The 22,152-nt window shown below is 37.4% G+C and overlaps 1 protein-coding gene across 4 annotated transcripts in view; it reads left to right on the forward strand.

Moving 5' to 3' along the window:
- The window catches only part of DPY19L1 (dpy-19 like C-mannosyltransferase 1), a 113,213-nt gene that overhangs the window by 27,356 nt on the left and 63,705 nt on the right, over nucleotides 1–22,152 (forward strand). For all 4 annotated transcript variants that reach the window (XM_074379839.1, XM_039462090.2, XM_039462091.2 and 1 more), the window contains exons 6-7: nucleotides 588–681; nucleotides 20,642–20,699. In XM_074379839.1, the coding sequence (XP_074235940.1) occupies nucleotides 588–681; nucleotides 20,642–20,699 (152 nt within the window). The remainder of the gene's footprint in view (nucleotides 1–587; nucleotides 682–20,641; nucleotides 20,700–22,152) is intronic.

Consider the following 22,152-nt stretch of genomic DNA (forward strand, 5'->3'; position numbering starts at 1 on the left):
TTCAGGGACCTCTGCTAGTAAGCTTCAAATGTCTGGGAAGACTGAAATTAACTGAGAGGCTGCCTTGCTTACATTTTGGCTCCTGGGCATGGAGGATTGTGAGGCTGAGCTCAGCTGAACTGTCAGCTGGGACACCTACATGTGGCCTTTGTGGGTGACTTGGGCTTTTTGATAGCAAAGTACCTCAGAGTAGTAATAAGCCTTTTCCTATGGCAGCTGAAGGCTCCAAGCTGGACACTGGATGGCCTCTTATGACCTAGCCTCAGAAGTTACATAGTGTTACTTCTGCCACACTCTGTGGAAGGAGTCACAAGCCCAATGAGACTAAAAAATGGGGGTTATAGACCCCATACCTCCAGAGGAGGTGTATCCCTGAATTGGCAGCCCTGTTTTAAAACCACCCTTGCTACTACCCTGATCTCATCTATGTTCTGCAGTAGTGTTGTGTTTTCATGTGGGAACCAAGGCAACTGTTTAAAATATTTGGCAACCATTTTCAAAATGAACACACTTTAATATAAATTGTTAGACACATAAGGTAATTTGGGTTAATATGGTTAGAACATATGTTTTGTTTATTTTTAAAGGATTGGGAGATCCTGCTTGCTTTTATGTTGCTGTAATTTTTATTTTAAATGGGCTGATGATGGCATTATTCTTCATATATGGCACATATTTAAGGTAAGATAATATTTTAGTATGTGTTTATAAGATATACTAAAAATAGTTGATTAATCATTGATTTATAGTTCAGTTTTATGAAAATATTCAAAAATATTATTATAAAATCATTTCATATTTGCATGATTTCACCACTGGCATGGCCCACCACACTTAAGATAGTTTTAGAGGCATAAATAGAGTTCAGAATACTTGATAAATTTAATTATTATTCTTTTGATACAGGGTCTCACTCTGTCACCCAAGCTGGAGTGCAGTGGTGTGATCTCTGCTCACTGCAACCTCCATCTCCTGGGTTGTGTGATCCTCCAACTTCAGCCTCTCAAGTAGCTGGGACTATAGGTGCATGCCGCCAAACTCAGCTAATTTTTTGTATTTTTTCTAGAGATTGGGTTTTGCTATGTTGCTAAGACTAGTCTTAACTTCCTGGGCTCAAGTGATCTGCCCATCTCAGCCTCCCAAAGTATTAGGATTACAGGTGTGAGCTGCAGTGCCTGACATAAATTTTAAATATTCCTAGGCATTTGAGCATAACTAATATACATTCCATTTATTGTTTTAGAATGTATAATATATTGTTATGGAACAATATATTCCATTTGCTGTATATACGTGTATATGTATATGTGCTGAGATGTGTGAAGTCTTACTTCTTTTGGTGTAAAAATCTACAGACTTTAACACCAAAAGTCCTTCTGCTTAAGGTGGCCTGAGGGAGCAGCTTTTACCTTAGAGCATTTGGGTCTTTCTAGATGGCTGTCTCTGGTTCTTCTTCCAATGTCAATGGCTGTAGCTTGTTTCAGCTCTCTGCCCAGTATATATTGTTTTCATAAAACATAAGCGAAAAGACCACTTAATGATCAAATGATATTAATGGCTTTTTAATAATGTTAAAATAGAATTATCTTCTGTACAATATTTATAAGTGTTTTCTGTATGGTATTTAATATCTGACCTGATTTTCTCCACAGTTGAGCAACATTCCTAAAAGACAAATCTTTTAAGGGTTTTTTATGTTTACTTTTCTTCTTTCTTATTTTATTTTATTTTTTTGCCAACTCATTACACTGTATATATATGTTTGAGGTATTTTACCTTGATATTATCTTTAGAATTTTCTTCCTGCTGCTTACTGATTCTTTGTAGTACAGAATTACACGAGAATTGTGCACAATTTTCAACATGGGATAATGAGTTTGAATTTGCTATTATCCCATTATCTTCCTTCCTTTGGAAGTGTGGCATTTTCAGTTTAGTACCTCAAAGATGTTGAGTTTCTAGCTCACTATTTGAGTATCAAGCAGTTACTCGATAAGCATTTATTAAATGAGGAAGCTGTTAGAAGATCAATGTAAAATATATTTGCATATAGATTTAAGACAGTTTGATGTTAATATTTCTGGCTTAGGTCAAAGAAAATTCTTTTGTTTAATTCGGGAGACTAAAATAAAAATCCATGATTAAAAGAAGATGTGGAAGATTTTGTTTCTGAAACAAGACACAGGGAAATAAGTTAAACCAAAAGAATATGGTAATGAGGAAGGGAGGCTGACTTGAGGGAAAGTGGGCCTGTGTGCTTGCATCGTAATGAGCCAGAGGGAGAGAAACTTGGTGGTATCTATTCATTTTGCTAAATACTACCCATCTGTCTATGGGTAGCTTTATTACATTTGGGAGATTAGATTTTAAATAGGAGAAGTTAAAATATGAACATGGCATTATTATTAAGTTGCTAATCTGTACTTATAATACTTTTTTTAAAAAAAAATATGGGGTCTTACTATATTGTTGCCCAGACTGGAGTCCAGTGACTATTCACAGATGTGATCACAGTGTACTACAGCCTCAGACCACTGGCTTCAAGCAGTCCTCCTGCCTCAGCCTCTCAAGTAGCTGGAACTACAAGTTGTGCCACCATGCCTGGCTACTTTCTTAATTGAAAGAGTTTGTAAACATTTGTGAAGGCATTCATATTTTCTTATAATGCTTATTGTAATTTTTTTCAAAGGCAGAAGGGATAATATCTGCTGACGAGAATAGAAGGTTCTGGTTTTGGTTGAGGGGTTTTTGGTGGTTTTGGTTCTGACCTGACCTTTCTCAGTCTTTGGCTCCTGTCGTGCCTGGTAGGCAGTTTTCTGTCCGCATGGAAGATGCATATTCAGTTTTTCAGTGAACATATACAATACATACCAAGTAGTTTCTCAAGACTGGGCTCTGAAAGCATGGGAATGCGGCAGAGTGTGTGTGAATGGAAGATAGGAAGGAAGGATGAAGTGCTTAGAACTCCAGAGGCAGGGGAAATTTGTTCTGCATGGAGGGGCTACTTTAGCATGACCTTGTAGAATCAGAGGTATTTGGGTAGGTGGAAATAAGCTATGAGGATAAAAGCATACCAGGGAGAGGCAAAGGCCAAAATCTAGCGTGTGGAAAGCAGTAATAAGCAGATCCATTTTGCTGGGATGCATGTTCTTCAGGGAGTGTTGTGGAGGATTCAGATTGGAAGAGTGGTTGTGCTGGATGATGAAACACCTTGTAACTGACTGGATTGAAACCTATTCCAAAGTAAGTGAAATAAATAAGAAATTTGACCAATATAAGAACAGGATTTACGCTGAGGTATGACCTCATGGAGCCCTTGACTTTCCTTGGTCCCCAAAGTCAAGCAGTGACAGTGTTTGTCAAATTGCAGGACATGACTTACAGAGGGTTTTTAAATTGATTGAGTGGGTTGAGCCCATTTCATTTTAAATGAAAAAGAAAATAATACAAAGTAAATAATATATACCATGCTAATAAGAATAGATATTACTTAAAGAAACTTTCATTTGCTATACATGTATATGTGTGTGCTAAGTTGTGTAAAGTCTTCTTACTGTAGTTTTGGTGTAAAAAAGTCTGTAGACTACTGCTTAAGATGGCCTGAGCGTTTGGGTCTCTCCAGATGTCTGTCTCCGGTTCTTCTTCCAATGTCAGTGGCTGTAGCTTGTTTCAGCTCTGCCCACTTGACTGCTTTGTGCCTTATCTGGCCCCTTCTGTGTTACCCAACTCTTGTACCCCAAGGTGGTCTGCTCTAGCAACACATGTTTTCATTTTTCTAGCTTTCCTTTTGCTATTTGAGGGCTTTTTCTTAACCCTGAACAATCTCTTCAGCCCTATTCAAAGGCATCCTAAAAGGTTCTTCCCACAGTTGATCCTGATATATGTTATTTTGAATAGATATCTTATTACTTCTTTTCTATCAGTGTTTTTCATTGCATTTTTGTATGTTGTTTGACCTGAAGTACATTTAGAGGTTTCAGATTACTAGTTGGTTCTTAATGTTTTCTTCCTTGTTGGTTCGTCACCCTTGTAATTTTATGAGAGGGACAAAGCTGCAGACTTCTTAAAATATGGGTTAAAAATAAAGAGCAAGATATCTGAAGTTGTTTTTAGGATTTTTAAAAATATAAGTTGCATTATACACCAAGAAATGAAAGTTGAGATTTGTCTAGCAGGTTAGAAACTTGCAGGCAGATTGTGACATTTTAAATTCAGAAGAATATTTGTTTTGAGATAATAAAAATTTTTAGAAGCCAGGTAAGCCAATCCATTTCACCAGAAATGGAAGAAGGGAAAATAGAAAACAGCCAAATGGTGAGTGGAGCCAGGCTGCCAAGCTCTAACTTGAGGAGATGAAGTGAGATCTGTTTTGCAAACACAGCCTACTCATGGTATAATTCTTTTTCTGGAATTCTCAGTATTTTAATATTTTTAAAAAATACTCATTGTTCATTATTTTTTGAAGCTGTATTGATTTATACTTACAGTTATTTATTTCATGAGATACCCTGATTTTTCTTAGCTGCAGACTAACAGTTGCTAGAGGTTGGTTTCTTAAGACCCAGTGTGTAGAAATCTCTTTTCTACAAGGAAGAAGCAGCATTGGTTGTTGGGCAGTTAGGACCTTTCCCCATAGTTTCTTCTGGAAGAAATTCATATATGCTTAAGGTTCTCTTACTGATAAATAGAAAAAACTTCTGTTGTTGGACTCCAAGGCAGATACCAAGCAGGTGATACTAAAGCTTTTATTCTTTGCATGTTAGTGTGATTTTAGTATTATTTTGGAGTTTGGGGTCAGCTAGGTTATGGTGCATTGTTGAGGAAAAATAGATTGGATGGTATATTAAGCTGTTAATTATATGTATATGTTTAACAGTTCTCTGGAAAAATACGTATAGATATAAAGTTTATTATAAATTTTATTGCTATGCAAGGATGAGTGGAAATAATAACAGGGTTTCGAAACAGAAGTTTTTTTCTTTCTTTTTTGAAAAGTGTGCCAGAAATACTCTGACTAGATGAAATAAAAGAGGGAGTACAATACTGGGATACAGAGGCCTGGTGGAGTCAGGGAATTATCAAAAAAAAGTGATTTTGTTTGGGCTCATTCCATTGTGGGTGTTAGATTTATCCCTACTTGCTGCCAGTTCTTTGCCTGTCACTGTCCTTCAGGCTTGCTTCCTTCATTCCTTCCCATCCACCTCGGAATGTGTTCATCCCTTACCTTCTCTGTTACGTGACAAAATTAAGACAGTACTTTTTAATTGGAGTTCCCTTGGGTCCCTTTGCTACCCCCATCTAATCTCTCACCCCTTCCTCCTCTCCCCAGCAGTGAGGCCCTTGTCCCATTCACTTATCCCATACTCTGCTTACTTAGCAGCCCTGCCTTAGATTGCTTGGTTTGTTTTGAATCTTAGGATGGTGAAATGACCTGTGAAATCACCCAAGATTTTCACAGACCAGGGCTGAACAGAGAGGACTTCTGGTGCTATCTTTTTGAGCTTCATTTTTTCTGTGGTGGTCTCCCCTAATTACTGCTGCCTCTGTCTTCAGAGTTCCTACTACTCTCCTTTAAACCAGAGCTGAAGGATAGACAAAAATTCCTGTGCCTAAGATAAGGGAAATATGGTCGAATTATAAAAGTACTTAAATTGATTTTTAGATCTTACGTTAGAAGCTTTGAGTTCTTTGCCATTCAGTATCGTATCTGAGGTTGCCCCCAAAATACCCCATTAGGTTTCAGCCTTTGATTTCATTCTAGATCAAGCACTGTCTAAGGAGATCTTCTGGAGAATACACTGAGCAGTGAGTGGGGCTGATGATTCATCCTGGAGCAGACAGACAATGCCCCTGTGGAGTGTCTCCTTATTGACTGATAGCTGCCCAGTCACTGCTGCCTACTTGGACTTTTGTTTATTGTACCCCATGCAATACTTCTACTGGAATTTTATTTTTAAATTATCCCCTCACAAATAAAAAGAGAAAAAAAAAAACAAAAGAAAAACCCCCCAAAAAAAGAAGAAAAAAAAAATATATCCCTTCAGTTTATGTTGAGGATGTTATAAGAAACAGCTGTGTGAAATTATTTAGTTTTATGCATTGCTATCATACGAATGCACTATCTATGACCCAGTAAATAAATAACCAGTAAAAGTACAGCTAGTGCTCAACTTACGACCACGATTGGTTCCGACAGACCGGTCGTAACACCATTTGGTTGTAAGTTGACTAGGCTATATGTACAGTACTGTGAAATGATGTTATAAAAATCTTTAAGTCATATCATAATTTTCTTTCATTATGGGCTCACTTCGTTGCTTTGTTATAACTGTTGATCGCATGAGTGCAGAACCTTTCACAGCTTCATGAATTCTTTATCTTTCAAAATTGTCAGACAGTCGAGTGTGATAACTTCGTATCACCTGCGATCACATTTACTTTCTTTCCTCCTTCGTACTGCTTAATTACCTTCATTTTCGTGTCGAGATCGATGGCCTTTCTTTCCTTCTTGGCAGGCTGAGGCGAAGACAAAGACAGTTTCCTATTGGTAGACATCTTGGGAGGGGTTTGATGAAAAATATCCAAGACACAAAAAACAAATTGCTGTACCGAGGTCTGGGATAACAGCTGAAATGGTGCACACGGAGATGGTGGTGCTGCCAGAAGCTGGTCTGCACTGTCGTACGCCCAGCAGGGCAACGTTTGCGCTGCCAAACGCGGAGCAGTGGTGGCTAGCGATTGTGGTCATAAAGTTTAATGGTCGTAAGTTGCATAGGTCGTAAGTCGATCAATACCTGTATACTTTTTATATGTTAACATGTTATGACTATAGAATTGTGTAAAATCTTTATATGCATTTTTAAAGATTAGTAAAATGCATACTTGTGTACCCATGGCACAGATTTAAAAAGTTAATCAGCAGAAGCTTTCATACCCTTAAAATTCCTTCTTAATGCATTCGCTTTCCTTCCCCCAACCCTCAGAGGAAATGGCATCCTAACTTTTGGACCAATGTTCTCCTTGCTTTTCTTTATAATTGTACCACTCAAGTATATATCCTTAAATATGATGTGTTTAGTTTTGAAAAACTGAGTATCAGGCATAAACCTAGCTGCTTAAGGAAAGGGCAGTATTGCCATTGTTAGATGAAAGTTTCCAGAAGAAGAGAGTTTCTGAGTCATGGTCTTTAGGTTCCCTGAGGTAACTTTCTGAGGTGGTCGGGTGCTCAGCTAAGCTAGAGGAGGGAACCGAGCTGCCAGGTGTTGAAGTGGCTGGTTAAAGCAACAAGCCAAAAGTGAGACTTAAGCCTTTAATCATTTACTGTAATGGTATAAGTGAGACGTGAGGGTCAGTATGTCTCACCCCCAACAAAAGAGAACCAAAGGCTCCTACAGTTGTATGGTTCTTAAGGTGGTGGGGCAAGGGAGAAGGGCTAGGAGCCAAAGAGTACATACAGTCTGAGTCAGAGTGGGGAGCAGCCTCTTCAAGGGCCCCTTCTCCGCTAAGCCTCAGCAGAGAACAGGACCAGGAAATAAAGGTTCCTGGGCCGGGAAGGCAAGTATGAGAAGAGCTTCACCACCCAGAAGTGGCTGAGTCCTTGACTGCAACTCCCCCGAGAGACTACAGAACACTGGCTCTGCACCATGCTTTGTGTGTGAAGGGCTTCTTTTCCCTGTAAGGCCTACCATGCAAAGCCTTGCATATGGCCAGGCCTGAGAAATCCCATACAGGTTTTCAACCAGGAGCCTGATTCCTCAGGACATTAGTAGGCAAGGTCATGAGCTAGTCCTTGGATAACTGTGGAACTCAGTTGGTAAGGACATCTGGCAGAAATGTAGTGTGGCCAGGTACTGAATATCCAGCAGAAATATCAGGGGAAGAGCTGTTCCCTGTTTCTAAATTCACCACTGTTTACCCTGGCTCTCTGGAGCATATCAAAGCAGACCAACTTCTGTGAGTGACATAAGTGTCTTTAACTGATGCCAGCAGTAAAGCCTGTGGAGCCAAGATAAAATACAGACAAGAATCTGGTCCAGGCTTACTCAAATAAAATAAGCCTGGAGATTTTGGGCATGAGTCAGCACTTGGTTCTAGACTGGGCACCTTCCATGGTTTGTGTACATCTGTCCTCTTGGCGTTTTCCTTTGCCATCACATTGGGATTTCCTTGACTGCTCTCTTCTGTTGGATCTCCTGTGCCCTTATCCTGTTTGTTCCTCTTGATTTATTTTCTTACTTTGGTAGACTTCATCTTCTAGTAAGTAGGTCTTGAGAGTACATAGCTGGGAGATAAACATTTATGAAACTTCACATATTTGAAAATGTCTTTATTTGCATTCAATGTTTGGCCGAGTATTGAACTCTAGACTTGAAAACATTATTGGTTGCTTCAGATGGTGCTATTCAGATGTTCCTAAGTTATTCGGATTTCTAAACTTTTGTATATGACCTTGGTTTCTGCTTCCTCTCTCTGGAAGATTGTAGAATATTTTCTTTGTCTGTATGGTTTTGAAATTTCAGAGCAGTATGTTGAAACATATGATGAAACAACATTTAATTGGTTGTTTCAATCTTGTAACTCATGCCTTTGATTTCTGGTAAGTTTCTTGAATTATTTATTTCCTTATTTTATTCCCTTTGTTTTCTGATTCAGAACTTTTATTGTTTGAATGTTCATAGTTCCCAGTCCTCTAATTTTCATTATTTTTAATTTTTAAGCTATTTGGCTTAAATTGTTCTACATTCTAGAACATTTTATCCGCTTAATTTTTCTAACCCTTTTACTGAATTTTAATTTTCATTATCATGCTTTTAATTTCCAAGAAGTTTTGTTTGTTCTGTAAACATTCCTTTTTAAAAAATAGTATTTTATTTTTGTTTCACGGATTCGATAACCTTTCTCTCTAGGGGTTTTAATAATGTTTTTACCCTCCCTAAATAATCTTGGCATCTTGTAGCTTGTTTTTTAAAACATCTTTTGGTCTCCACCTTCCATGTTAGGTGCTTTCCTTAGATGTCTGGCAAACTTAGGCTGTCAAGATTAAGGATAGAAGACAAAAAAAAAAAAGCTGTATAGAAGCTCTGAATTGTGGGTGGAATCTGTTAAGGTTGAGTTTTTATATAGTTTGAATAAATGATGTGAGCATAACTTAGAGTGACTGCCAGTTCTTTGGTTTGCCTTTAGATGTAAAAGAAAATATAAAGTAACAGATGTCTTTTAGGGTTGTAAAAGGGAGGGTGCAGTGTTTTGTTAGGTTAACTGAAGTGGAAGATTATAGAAGATTTTTAAAGAAGTGATTGAGTAGAAGGGAGACTACCCCTAAATGAATTTAAGAAATGCTGTTGTCTATGTGAGGATGGAATAAGGTAGTGTTTGCAAAGCACCCAGAAGAATCATTGCCTTCAAAAATATTTTTTGATTGAATAAGTGAGTGAAATAATAAAGTATTGAAAGAAAAATTTAGCTTATGGTTGCCATATATGAAAGGCACAATAAAAATATATTATCTATCACATAAGTTTTACTAGCATTTACCAATTTAGGAAGTATTTTTCCAGTGGACTCATTCTGAATCCTTCCCTCTACAAATTCCAGTCTTCACTGAAGACTGTTTTTGACTGGAGAAATACAGTACATGTATAAGGCTTATGTGTGAGGCTCTAGTCTAAGCTCTTTACAATCACAAACTCATTTAATCCATATGGCTACCCCGTGAGATAGGTAAACCACTTTATAGATGAGGAATTATTACAAGGATATTAAATAACTTTCCCAAGGTCACAGAGTTAGTCATTGGCAGAGTAGGGATTTGAATGCCAACAGGGGCTCCAGAGTGTGTGCTCTACTGTCTTTGAGAATACATTTTAAGTGTTCTTTACACAGCAGTTATGTCTGTGGCTTTGGTTAATTTTTGTTTAAAGATCCTGCATAATAAAGAAAAAAAAGTGTTTATTCCATTTCCAAAGTGAGCAGTATTTATATTTCATAAAAGGTTTTATTTAAAATGTTTTAAAGATACACGGCTCTAAGAAGGATCTAGACTTCCCATTCCCTTTTCTGTTCTCATGTTCCAGAATATTACTGTTCTGTAATAGTTCATTTCCTAAGGATTCTGAGGTTCCAGGATTTTGCTGTTCTTTGGCTGATACTTCTGTATGCATTATTTTGGTTTAATATGTGGAAGTTTACTCTTCCTAATACTGTCATTTTTTTCAGGATCCCATTTTGCTCTATTTTTAGCTGTCATACATGTAATTTAAAAATTATTCTAATAGTTTCCTCAGTTAATTTTTCTTAGAATCGTTTATTGGACTAACTACACATTGGAGGGATAGGTAACATACTGTGTGCTGGGGGGCAGATTCTTAAATGTCTGCTTTTGTAATTACACATTTCCCCGACTACTCATCCTCCAGATAAGATGACTGTAACTCCATACCTTTGCATGGTCCAGTAGTTTGTAGTTAGTGGTTTCAATATGGAAAGTTTCTCTTTTCTTTGGAAGGTTTTTCTTTAATAATTTTCAAGCCAAGATTAAAATATACTATATTATTTCTTTTGGTGATGAATAAGAACATCTATTTTAATGTTATCTGGAACATTTTTATGATTTGTTCCTTATAACTATTCTTTTTTTTAAACAGAGTTTTGCTCTTGTTGCTCACTGCAGTCTCCACCTCCCGAGTTCAAGCAGTTCTCCTGCCTCAGCCTCCTGAGTAGCCGGGATTATAGGCATGTGCCACCACGCCCAGCTACTGTTGTATTTTTAGTAGGGACAGGGTTTCTCCATGTTGGTCAGGCTGGTCTCAAACTCCCAACCTCAAGTGATCTGCACACCTCGGCCTCCCAAAGTGCTGGGATTACACCACGCCCAGCCCCCTTATAACTGTGTGTGTTTTTTTTTTTTTTTTTTTTTTTTTGGATAAATATCAAGAGGTCTCTAAATAAGTTAATTAAACGACTTTCCTTTATTAATGTGCTCTACAATGGGGATGTTACTTATTAGTATGTTTTTAAACTGAATTTTCACTGCTTTGTGTATACATGCATATCTTTCGTCATTATTCAACTTTTTATAATCAAGCACAGCAGTGGTCCTTTGCCCCATCTGCCTTCTCCACCCCATCTATCCCTTTGTATAGGGAAAACCACTTTCAGATCTTTGAAACTGCAGCAATTCTAATATGTAAAACAGTAGTCCACAGTTACATTATTGTGACTGGAAAAATATTGCTTACTGCTGAGTTAAGTAGTATAAATAATTGTTTATTTGGTAACTTAAAATATTCTGTTCTCTCTTATCTTCTTTGGTCATTGGAGGTTCACAGTGGTTTCTTTGATATCTGAGAGATTTTTTTTCAAAGCTGCTTTATTTCTAGATATGCTCCAGAAACCCTGAAGGCCTGGAAGATTAGTCTGTATGTCAAACCCCTTTTTAATTTTGCTTAATGTTCCCCTTTACAGCTAAAGTGAATATCATCATTAACACAATTAATCTTGCTACCTTCTCTTCCCATGATCCAACCAAGTTACCTAAGAAGTGCTCAGTATTCTTAGGCTCTGTAGCAGAATGGAATAATGTTTTATATTAACTTTCCACTCTTCCACTGCCTTCCACCTGTTTTTAAGGAAAAGTTGAATTTCTTACATTTTTTTTTGCCAGTTTTGCTTCCATTATTTTACATATTTTCTTATTCTTTATCTTAAAAAAATCAAGGATTTACTGCTTATACAGGTTGGATTTTGGCTAAAACACATCTTAAATAGGCTATGAATTCTACCATCTCAAACTTTTCCAGCTACATTTTTTTTTAATGTTCTCTTAACTTGGCCTGCTAACACATCTTTAATCAAACTCACTTGGTCTAACAGTTGTGTATGAATATTTAAAAGATAAGTATTTTTATTTAGTATGCATAAATTGATGAAAGTTATTGGTTGGAAATATTGTCATCTTTCTCTAAAACCTTCCCCTTTTTATGTCTTCACTGGCTCAGCAAATGACACACTGTCCATTCTAATGCCTCTAGGTCTGACCTCTAGGATATAGCCATGACTTTCCTCTTTCCTTTGTAATGCAAGGAGTCACAAAACCCTATTATTACTGTCCTTCAGAATATCTCTAGCGTCTTTCCACTTCTCTGCCAGCCCATCACACTGGGATGATTCTGCATTAACTCATTTGGCTTTGCTCCCCACCAGTCTTGCTCCTAGGCTGCTCTGCATGCTCTTGTCTATATGGTCTTATCATTTGAGGAACTGTGAGGAGGACAGTGCAGCTGGAGAACAGAGTGTGGGTAGGAGGAAGAATAGCGAAAGGAGTCCTGAGGTGTTTGCAGGGGCCCGATCTTGCAAGGCATTTTGGACATGTTTTGGTGTTTGGATTCGACTTTGTGGGCAGTGGGATGCCATTAAAGGGCTGTGTGGATAGAGTGGGATTGGGTCTATTCATTGTTAAAGGCAACATGCTCTGCAGCATATAGAGGGAACAGGCTTTGGGTGCGGGGTGTTGGAGGCTGTAGCAGCCCAGGGGAAGAGGATGGGAGCCTGGGCTGGTATGGTGGTGGTGGGATGGAGGGAAATGGACAGACTTTGGGATAATAGGAGGCAGAATTGCTGGGGAGGCTCCAGGGGAAGCGTTTGTTCAGAGCAGAGTGATATTTTCAGGCAGGACAAGGAGGAAGCATCTGGGAAGAGACTGCATGCGTTGGATAGGTAGTTGTTCACCATGGAATGAAGGGTCTGGAGCACACAGTGGGAGAGGTCTGTGTAGGAGATGAGGAGTGTGGTGGTTGGGTCAGAGCAGAGGCTCACCTGAACACATGACCCTGCCTTGCATTGGGGCCAGTACCAAGGGCAAAGATGACATGAGGTGTGGTGTGTTTGGCTGCAAGCTTTCAAAAAATGAATGTCAGCAGTCTTTTGATTGAATAGTTCTATTTTCAGATACCCTTTCACTCTTTTTCATGGACAAGGTTTGGTACTAGGCACCATGGATGAATTGAGGAGTTTACAATCTAATATATGAAAACTTTTGTAGAACTGGCAGATTGAGAGTTAAAGACGTTAATCACTTTGTTGAAACAGACTGGAAAGGATCAAGCTGAGAACTTTTTTCACCCTTCCTGATTCTTATCCTAGTTCCTCATCTTTCTTTTCTATCTTTTTTTTTTTTTTTTTTTTTTAAGTAATCAGTGAATCCTCCCCCGCCCCCTGCCATGAGTATAGGGGAAGGTTCTCAGCTCTGAACCAGGCCTCCTTGGCATTTCTTCATTTGGCCGAGAAGGTGCCCCAGCCTTAAATCTCCAACTTAAGATGGGAAATTATCTTAATTTGGTTATTTCCAAATTTTTCATTTTCTGTTTCTTAAGCATTTATACAACAATAAGAAAACTTACTCTCAAGAGTTATTTAATATGGTTTTGAATTAACTGTAATTGCTTTTTTCTTTTCAAAAGTTTGCATGGTTTATGATTTTTTTGTAAATAGAGATAAAAATCTCAATAATTAATGAAATATCAAAACTTGATAATTGATTTAAATCTATACAACTGTAGTAGGTAGGAAAGAAGAGAATTATAGAATTCTTACATTTTAGAACAGGAAAGCATTTTTAGAGCCTTTTTAGCTTTATTTTTAAATATCCCCTCATTATATATCTAAGAAAAATCAAAGTTCAGGTGAATAAGATGTATGGGTAAATGTGGTATATGTTTAGCAAGCTTAAAATGTTTTAAAATTTGCCCAATAGGAACATTCATATTTTCTGACAGTTGCTGGTAATATTGCAGAGAAGACTTTTTTTTTCCTTAACCACTAGGGAATGCTAAAATATCAACTGATCAACTATAATGGGAAAAAAATTAAAACAATTTTAGGTATTCAGATTGCTGCATCTTTTCTGTTTAGCAAAATGAAACGACTTACATAGTAGTCTCTATGGGTTGGGGTGAGAGGGTAGATACCGAGAACGATATTTTAGATTTGTTTCAAGTCACATCATTTCATCATGATTCTAACTCAAAACATTCCTTGCGATAAACAAATTTTATTCTCCTCTAACTTTGCAGTTCCCAAAAGTGTACTAGAAAAATCTGCCTCCTTTGTTAGTTAAGCAAAGCTGAGCTCATATTCATGGAAGATGTTGGACCATGGCCTGTATTTTAGTGATTTGGTGAAAAAGGAATGTTGTCACATGGCTCTGCCCTCAGGAAATTGTCCAACTTCAGACCCTTCCGGGTTGTATGGCAACTGCCTGAGAGTATGCAACTTCTCAGGCAAACCTCATCTTGAGATTTGGTCAGGGAATTGGATTTGTGAGTCTTTTGTCCTTTCTCTACCTTTACTCTGCCATTTAAAAAGTAAAGTTATTAAATTTCCATTTTGATTCCTTGTTTTTCCAGGGAATTTTTAAAAAGAAATTTTACTTAAATTTCCCAAATGTCATTTTTTTCATCTTTCTTGTGTTTCAGGTTTTTTTCTATGGTAATCAGAGAATGAGGTGCCTTTGCAACTAGATGTTCTAAGGACATGAGAAAATTATTTGGAATCACTATATAGTTACAACATTGAGCTTGTCAATTATCTCCTTCAAATCCCTAACATATTTCTTTTAGCTTACTTGACCTGTCAGATTCTGAAAGAATTAAAATATTCCACTGTGATCAGATTTTATTATGTTCTCTTTGTATTTCTGGAAGTTTTAACTTTTGGTACTTGACTCTTATATTGCTTGTCCAAAAAAATAATTTATTATTATTTTTTGAGACAGTTTCACTCTGTTACCCAGGGTGGAGTGCAGTGGCACAGTCTCAGCTTACTGTAGCCTCTGGCGTCCCAGTTCAAATGATTCTTGAGTCTCAGCCTCCTGAGTAGCTGGGACTACAGTTGTGCACCACCACATCTGGCTTTTTTTTTTTTTTTTTTTGGTATTTTCGTGGAGACAGCATTTTGTCATGTTGGGCAGGCTGGTCTCAAATTCCTAGCCGCAAGTGATCCACCTGCCTTGGCCTTCCAAAGTGCTGAGATTACAGGTGTGAGCCACCGTCCCTGGCTCCCACAATTTTTATTTAAAAAAATAGTTAGAATTGAGTAAATGGAGAGAGATATACTGTGCAACTGAATGACCATCATATAAATGACAGTCCTTCCTGACCCAGATTATATATAAATTTAATATCATTCTGATCAGAAACCTGACAATTTTTGGGAAGCAGGGTTGGGAGACTGGTTCAGATGTTATATGTAAGAATAAGTTGGTAAGAATTACCTTAACAAATCTTAAAAATAAGAGCAGTTGGGGGTGGGGAGCTTTTTAAAATCATGTGTTAAAATTACCAAAATGCTATAGTAATAAAATAGTGTGATATAAAAAAAATACAGAATTAAGTCAGTTGAATGAAGTAGAACAGAGTCTAGCATTGTAAGATATTAATATATGGTAAAGGCTGAATTTCATTTCACTGGTAAAAGGGATGTTTGCTTGATAAATGATTTTAGTATAATTGGCTATTTCAAAAAGAACAAAATTAGGGTGAAAGAGCTAAGTGGAAAATGCAACTAATCATATTAGAAGAAATTTCTTTTTTAAAAAATATATATATTGTATTGCATTTTAGGTTTTGGGGTACATGTGAAGAACATGCAAGATTGTTGCATAGGTACATGCATGGCAGTGTGGTTTGCTGCCCTCCTCCCCATCACCTACATCTGGTATTTCTCCCCATGTTATCCCTCCCCAACTCCCCACCCCGCACTGTCCCTCCCGTAGTTCCCCTACACAGACCCCAGTGTGTGATGCTTCCCTCCCTGTGTCCATGTATTCTCATTGTTCAACACTCACCTATGAGTGAGAACATGTGGTGTTTGATTTTCTGTTCTTTTGTCTTTGCTGAGAATGATGGTTTCCAGGTTCATCCATGTCCCTACAAAGAACACAAATTAATCGTTTTTTATGGCTGCATAGTATTCCATGGTGTATATGTGCTGCATTTTCCCTATCCAGTCTATCATCGATGGGCATTTGGGTTGGTTCCAAGTCTTTGCCATTGTAAACAGTGCTGCAGTGAACGTTCGTGTGCACGTGTCCTTATAATAGAACAATTTATAATCCTTTGGATATATACCCAGTAATGGGTCAAATGGAATTTCTATTTCTAGGTCCTTGAGAAATCGCCACATGATCTTCCACAATGGTTGAACTAATTTACATTCCCACCAACAGTATAAAAGTGTTCCTATTTCTCCACATCCTCTCCAGCATCTGTTGTCTCCAGATTTTTAAATGATTGCCATACTAACTGGCATGAAATGGTATCTCAATGTCGTTTTGATTTGCATTTCTCTAATGACCAGTGATGATAAGCATTTTTTCATGTTTATTGGCCTCATATATGTCTTGTTTTGTAAAATGTCTATTCATATCCTTCGCCTACTTTTAAATGTTTTTTTTTTTGTTTTTCCTTATAAATCTGTTTTAGTTCTTTGTCAATTCTGGATATTAGCCCTTTGTCAGATGTGTAGATTGCAAAAATTTTTTCCATTTTGTTGGTTGCTGGTTCACTCTAATGACTGTTTCTTTTGCTGTGCAGAAGCTCTGGAGTTTAATTAGGTCCCATTTGTCTGTTGTGGCCTTTGTTGCCAATGCTTTTGGTATTTTAGTCATGAAGTCCTTGCCTATGCCTCTGTCCTGAATGGTTTTGCCTAGATTTTCTTCTAGGGTTTTCATGGTGTTAGGTCTTATGTTTAAGTCTTTAATCCATCTGGAGTTAATTTTAATGTAAGGTTTCAGAAAGGGGTCCAGTTTCTGCCTTCTGCACATGGCTAGCCAGTAATTTCAGGAGACTATAGTTTTGAGGTATAGAAGACCTTCAGAGACCAGACAGGAAGTGCACAAGAAATAAAGGAAAATATCAACATATTTAAATACATAAAAGTTAAAAAATTCTGACAGAATACCACGTAAATTATGTCAAAATACTTTGTCACACATATGTGTTCAAATAATCAAAAAGATCAGAATCTAAAGAGCATCTATTCAAGCACAAAGCATGAGAGTGGACCACTCAGAAATACCAACTCCAATGGAATGAAGTCAGCCTTTGGAAGTAGGGAAGTTTAGGTTTCATTCACATAGGCAGAGACTAGAGGAATTTTTAGTGGGAATACAACATTATTCCTACTGGTTAGCACATAGGTACAGTGGTTTGATTGTTATAGGTGGAAGGGTACATTTAACTTTTTTAACAGAGGGCGTAATAATGGTTTTCTATAGTCTGATTTAAGCAAAGTAAAACAACAAACGGAACGTTAATACGGGGGTTGTTAATTACAAAGGCAGGCTCACACATGTAGTCTCAGCTACTCTGGAGGCTGAGGCAGAAGGATTACTGGAGCCCATGAGTTCAAGTCTGTAGTGAGCTGTGATTGTGCCACTGTAGGCTTGGGTGACAGAGTGAGACCGGGTCTCTGGGGAAAAAATAAGACAGGAGGTTTTTGTTCCTGACATTGTTTAATTCTCTAGTTATTGTACAGAACAAGAAAAATAAAAAAGCGAGTTAATCTATAATCTGAGAACGAAAGTTGTAACCATATGTGACTCAAATCACAGTCACATCTCTCTCAAGGCTTGAAGTGTTTTTTTTTTTTTTTTTTTTTTGACAGCTTTTAAATGTTATGTTCACATTTGACAGTCAAAGGTTTGATAACCCTAATTTTTAAGTAGAGAAACAGACAATCTAATAGAAAAATAGACAAGAATGTGAATAAGCAGTTCATGGAAGAGAAATGAATGTTGTCAAAACAAAACGATAAAATGATGCTCCATAGAAGTAAATACTTATTTAAGGGCAAAATTTGAAAAGCACAAGAGATGCTGCTGGAGGGATGGAGAAATGGCCTCCTGCATCCCCTGTGGTGAGGATGTGGACTGCTGCAGGTACAGTCCACACAGGCACAGCCCACATTCTTTGACTTGCTGTCTCACAGTTAGGTCCCTCCTACCAAAACAAAAGGGCCAGTATTTACATGTATGAGGATGTTTTTTATTATAGCAAGAAATTGAAAAATATTTATATGTTCAGTAATATGGAATGGGCTAAACAAATATATTTATACTATGCAGTATTTGCCATCTATAAAAATAATGCCTTTAAGGTTACATGTATTGATTAGGAATAATCTTTATGCTAGATTAATTAGAAAAGGAACACATTTCAGAGAGATGTTAATATGATCACGTAGAAAATATATGTTTGTGTGGTTAGAGATTTGGAAGGATACACACATACAAAAATGTTCTTAGGTGAATAGGATTGGGAGAGGGTAGCAAGAGAAAATCATATTTTTCCTCTATAAACTTCTATATTTTTGTCTTGTTAGAATAAGTTCAGAACATTAAAATGTATTTTTTTAAAAACCCTTAACTCTGTCTTAATCTTTCTAATTTCTAATCGCTTGTGATGAAGCCTGGGCATAGCCTGTGTGCTTTTCTTTTGAAGAAGTTGTGGTACACCTTTCAGAAGAGAACCCTGTCTTCCACTTCCTGGTCTGCTTTCTAAGCTCCTCTATCTGTTGCTCTCATTTCAGTGATCCATCACTTCAGCCACTTTCTGACCAATGTTCTTGGTTTCTTTGCTGTTTTATATTTCATTTGTGCTTGCACGCTCTCTCTCTCTCTCTCTCTCTCTCTCTCTCTCTCTCTCTCTCTCTCTCTCTCTCTCTCTTTCTTTGTTTCTTTCTCATTCTCTTCTCTCCTTCTCTCTTTCTCTTTTTCTCTCTTCCTTTCTTTCCTTTTCGTTTCATTTCCCTCCCTCCCTCCCTCCCTCTCTCTCTTTCTTTCCGTCTTTATGTCTTTCTTCTTTTTCTTTTTCTGTCTTTCTCTTTCTGTCTCTTTTTTTCTTTCTTTCCTTGCTTTCTTTTTCTTTCTCTGTCTCTTTCTCTTTGATGGAGTCTTGCTCTGTTGCCCAGGCTGGAGTGCAATGGCTTGATCTTGGTTCACTACAACCTCTGCCTCCAGGGATCAAGTGATTCTCCTGCCTCAGCCTCCCAAGCAGCTGGGATTACAGGCGCCCACACTGTGCCTGGCTAATTTTTGTATTTTTAGTAGAGCTGGGGTTTCACTATGTTGGCTAAGCTGGTCTTGAACTCCTAACCTCGTGATCTGCCCACCTCAGCCTCCCAAAGTGCTGGGACTACAGGCATGAGCCATCACTGCCAGCCTCATTTGTGCTTTTTAGGCTGATCATCAATAGGCAAAGATCACAGTCTTAGGATTAGTGACCCTATAGATTTGTGTTCTGCAGCCTCAATTATTTCCTTAAGATATCCCAGCAGCACTTGTGTTTTCCCTGGTTAACACTCTCCTGAAATGTGAGTGGTGTTCCAGACATTTCTCTCTTTCCTCAGACCTTTAATGCCATCTTTTCTCTCTGGCAGCAAGTAGCTGTGTCTTCTGCTCTATGGGGAACATGAAAACGCCACAAAATACTTGCCACTAAATATGCTGTCAGTCTTCCTCCTTCTCTTTTGCCAAGGCAAATAGGCGACCTGTGCTGGAGTCCCAGCCCTACCTGTCTCCTTCTGGATATTCCCTACATGGATTATCCCTACTGGCCATTGCATCCATCTCTTCCACTTTCTCTCATTCACACATTGCAAGAGTAAATACAAGGCCTTTGATGCCTATACCATCTGGTTCTTTGTTTCCTCTGTGACCTCTCTGTGGTATACCTATACTTATAGATAGAGAAAAAGAAGGAAGGATATTTGGGTAGAATAATGAGAAAGCAGCATGAGCTAAATCGAGTAAGAAAACCTCAAGAGTAAAGATGGATAACATGGTGAAATAAACCTAAACATAGCCTTATGTCCCTTACCCAGACTTGGGGGATGGTAGGAAACATATTTCACTCTTACCTGAGCAAATGAAGGTTAATTGTTAGAACTACCAGATTATACCCTTATAATTTCTTACCTAGAGTTATAAGCCTGACTGTTATACTTTGATATTTGTGTTCTATTCCAGTTTTTTGAAAACAAGTGAAACATAAAACTTTATCTATAAGCTGGTATTCCTCAAGTGTATTCTGTAGAAAAGTAGCTTGGGGACTGGGTTTGGGAAATACAGAATTAAATCTTTAATGTGTGGAAGTGCCTTGTGAATTCCTAGGAGCAGGTAGCCAGTGTGGGGTTTCCATCCTCGTGACCATGGATCCCTTTCCTTGCCCGTCTATCTCACCCCTTTTCCTAATGTGTAGCATCTGTCCCAAGGAAAACAGTTTGAGAAATGCTGAAAGACACAAATAAATATGAAGTACTAAAGAAAATAAAAAGAAAAATCAGGTTGCATGATGTACAGTAATATGGTTAGTAAGAATTTTTTTATTACCTTTCAGTTTGCATTCTTTTCCAAGTCTATGCATTTTAAAGATAGCAAATGATTTTTAAAAAATGAAAAAAGATTATTTTGACTAATTATACTTTGAAGGGAATAAACTGTTTTGTAAATAAGCATAGGAGAGTTTTAGTGTGACTAAAATCTTTTCTAATACCAGAGGTTATGATGTTATGTATTTTAAGGTTTTTATTAGGATTGACCTGAATTTTTGTTATTTGAGTTATGTTTTCTTATCTTTTTTTCCAGTGGCAGCCGATTAGGAGGCCTGGTTACAGTGTTGTGCTTCTTTTTCAATCATGGAGAGGTAGGTAATCAAAAACTATTCTCAGAATTACTCCGGGAAATGCAGGTTTCTTTAAATTTAATCTATAATGGTATTCTTTTAATGTTTGATCTTATTTTGACTCATAATTTAAACACTAGCATTCACTTTAACTTTTCATGGCCATTATGCTTTTTATGTGATATAAAACTTAGTAATTTGATGAAATAGTAGAGTCTGTATCAATTTGAATATATATATTTTTTGAGGCAGGGTCTCTTTTTGTTGCCCAGTGTGGAGTGCAGTGGTATGATCATAGTTCACTGTAGCCTCAAACTCCTGGGCTCAAGTCATACTCCTGCCTCAGCTTCCAGAATAGCTGGGACTACAGATTCTTATCACCACACTCAGCTAATTTTTAAAAATTTTTATAGAGATGGGATCTTATTGTTTTGCCCAGGCCAGTCTCAAATTCCTGGCCTCAGGGATCCTCCTGCCTTGATCTCTGAAAGTGTTGGGATTACAGGCGTAAGCCACGTGCCTAGCCTCAAGTATCAATTCTTTGTATAATTTTAAAACTGTGAAAGCTCATGTTTTAGGAAGGATAAAAGTAAGCTGGTAATCAATATAACTTTCTTTTGTGGGGATAACTTTTTGTTGCAGGAGCTATAAAGTATATTGTTATTTCAGTGTATTAACATTTAATATTTTAAATACTTTTTGCGAAGTATTTGAGTATTTCTTGCAAAAAGTACTCAAGGGCTTTCTAAAGAGAACGACATTGTAAAGAATATAGACTCTGGATCCAGGTTATGCAGGTTCAAATCCTGACTGCCATTTAGTGGCTGTGTGACCTGAGCAAGTCATTTAATCTCTCTGCCTTAGTTTCCTCTTTTTAAATGGAAATAATGACATTACCCACCTCATAGGATTATTGCAGAGACTAAATGTATTCATACGTGTAAATGCCTATAACAATGTTTAGCACATGGTAGCTGCTGTATAGTTGTTAGCTTGTATTATTACTGTTACTTAGTGTAAATTCTAATATAAATTCAGGGTATCAATGATTTCTTTTTTATGGATTAATCATAGTTGTAAATGAATTTCTAGTAATTCATCGCTGTCTGGATTTCTTTCATGGTAAATTTTGTTTGAAGGAGAAAAGAATAAAGGTCAGCTGGCTTTATGTGAAGTGACTTTGTCCTTCCATGCATTTTATACACTCAGTGCCTGCAGTATTTGAATATGCACGTTTTAACATGTGCTGTAAGAGTTGTCATCTCCAAGCATAATACAGAGTCAATGCTGGACTTCTTTTTAGTCAGCGAGTTACTAATGGATATTTAGCTAATATGGTATTAGTATTTGGAATCCCAGAAATGTAAAGCTAGAGTATTTGACAACTGGTTGCAACATGACATCAGTTAATTGGTGTGGTATGTGTTTCAAAAAAAAAAAAAAAAAAAAAAAGATGTGGCTGTTCCTGACTGTG

The sequence above is a fragment of the Saimiri boliviensis genome, chromosome 10 (genome assembly GCF_048565385.1).
Source record: "Saimiri boliviensis isolate mSaiBol1 chromosome 10, mSaiBol1.pri, whole genome shotgun sequence".
NCBI classification, from domain to species: domain Eukaryota; kingdom Metazoa; phylum Chordata; class Mammalia; order Primates; family Cebidae; genus Saimiri; species Saimiri boliviensis.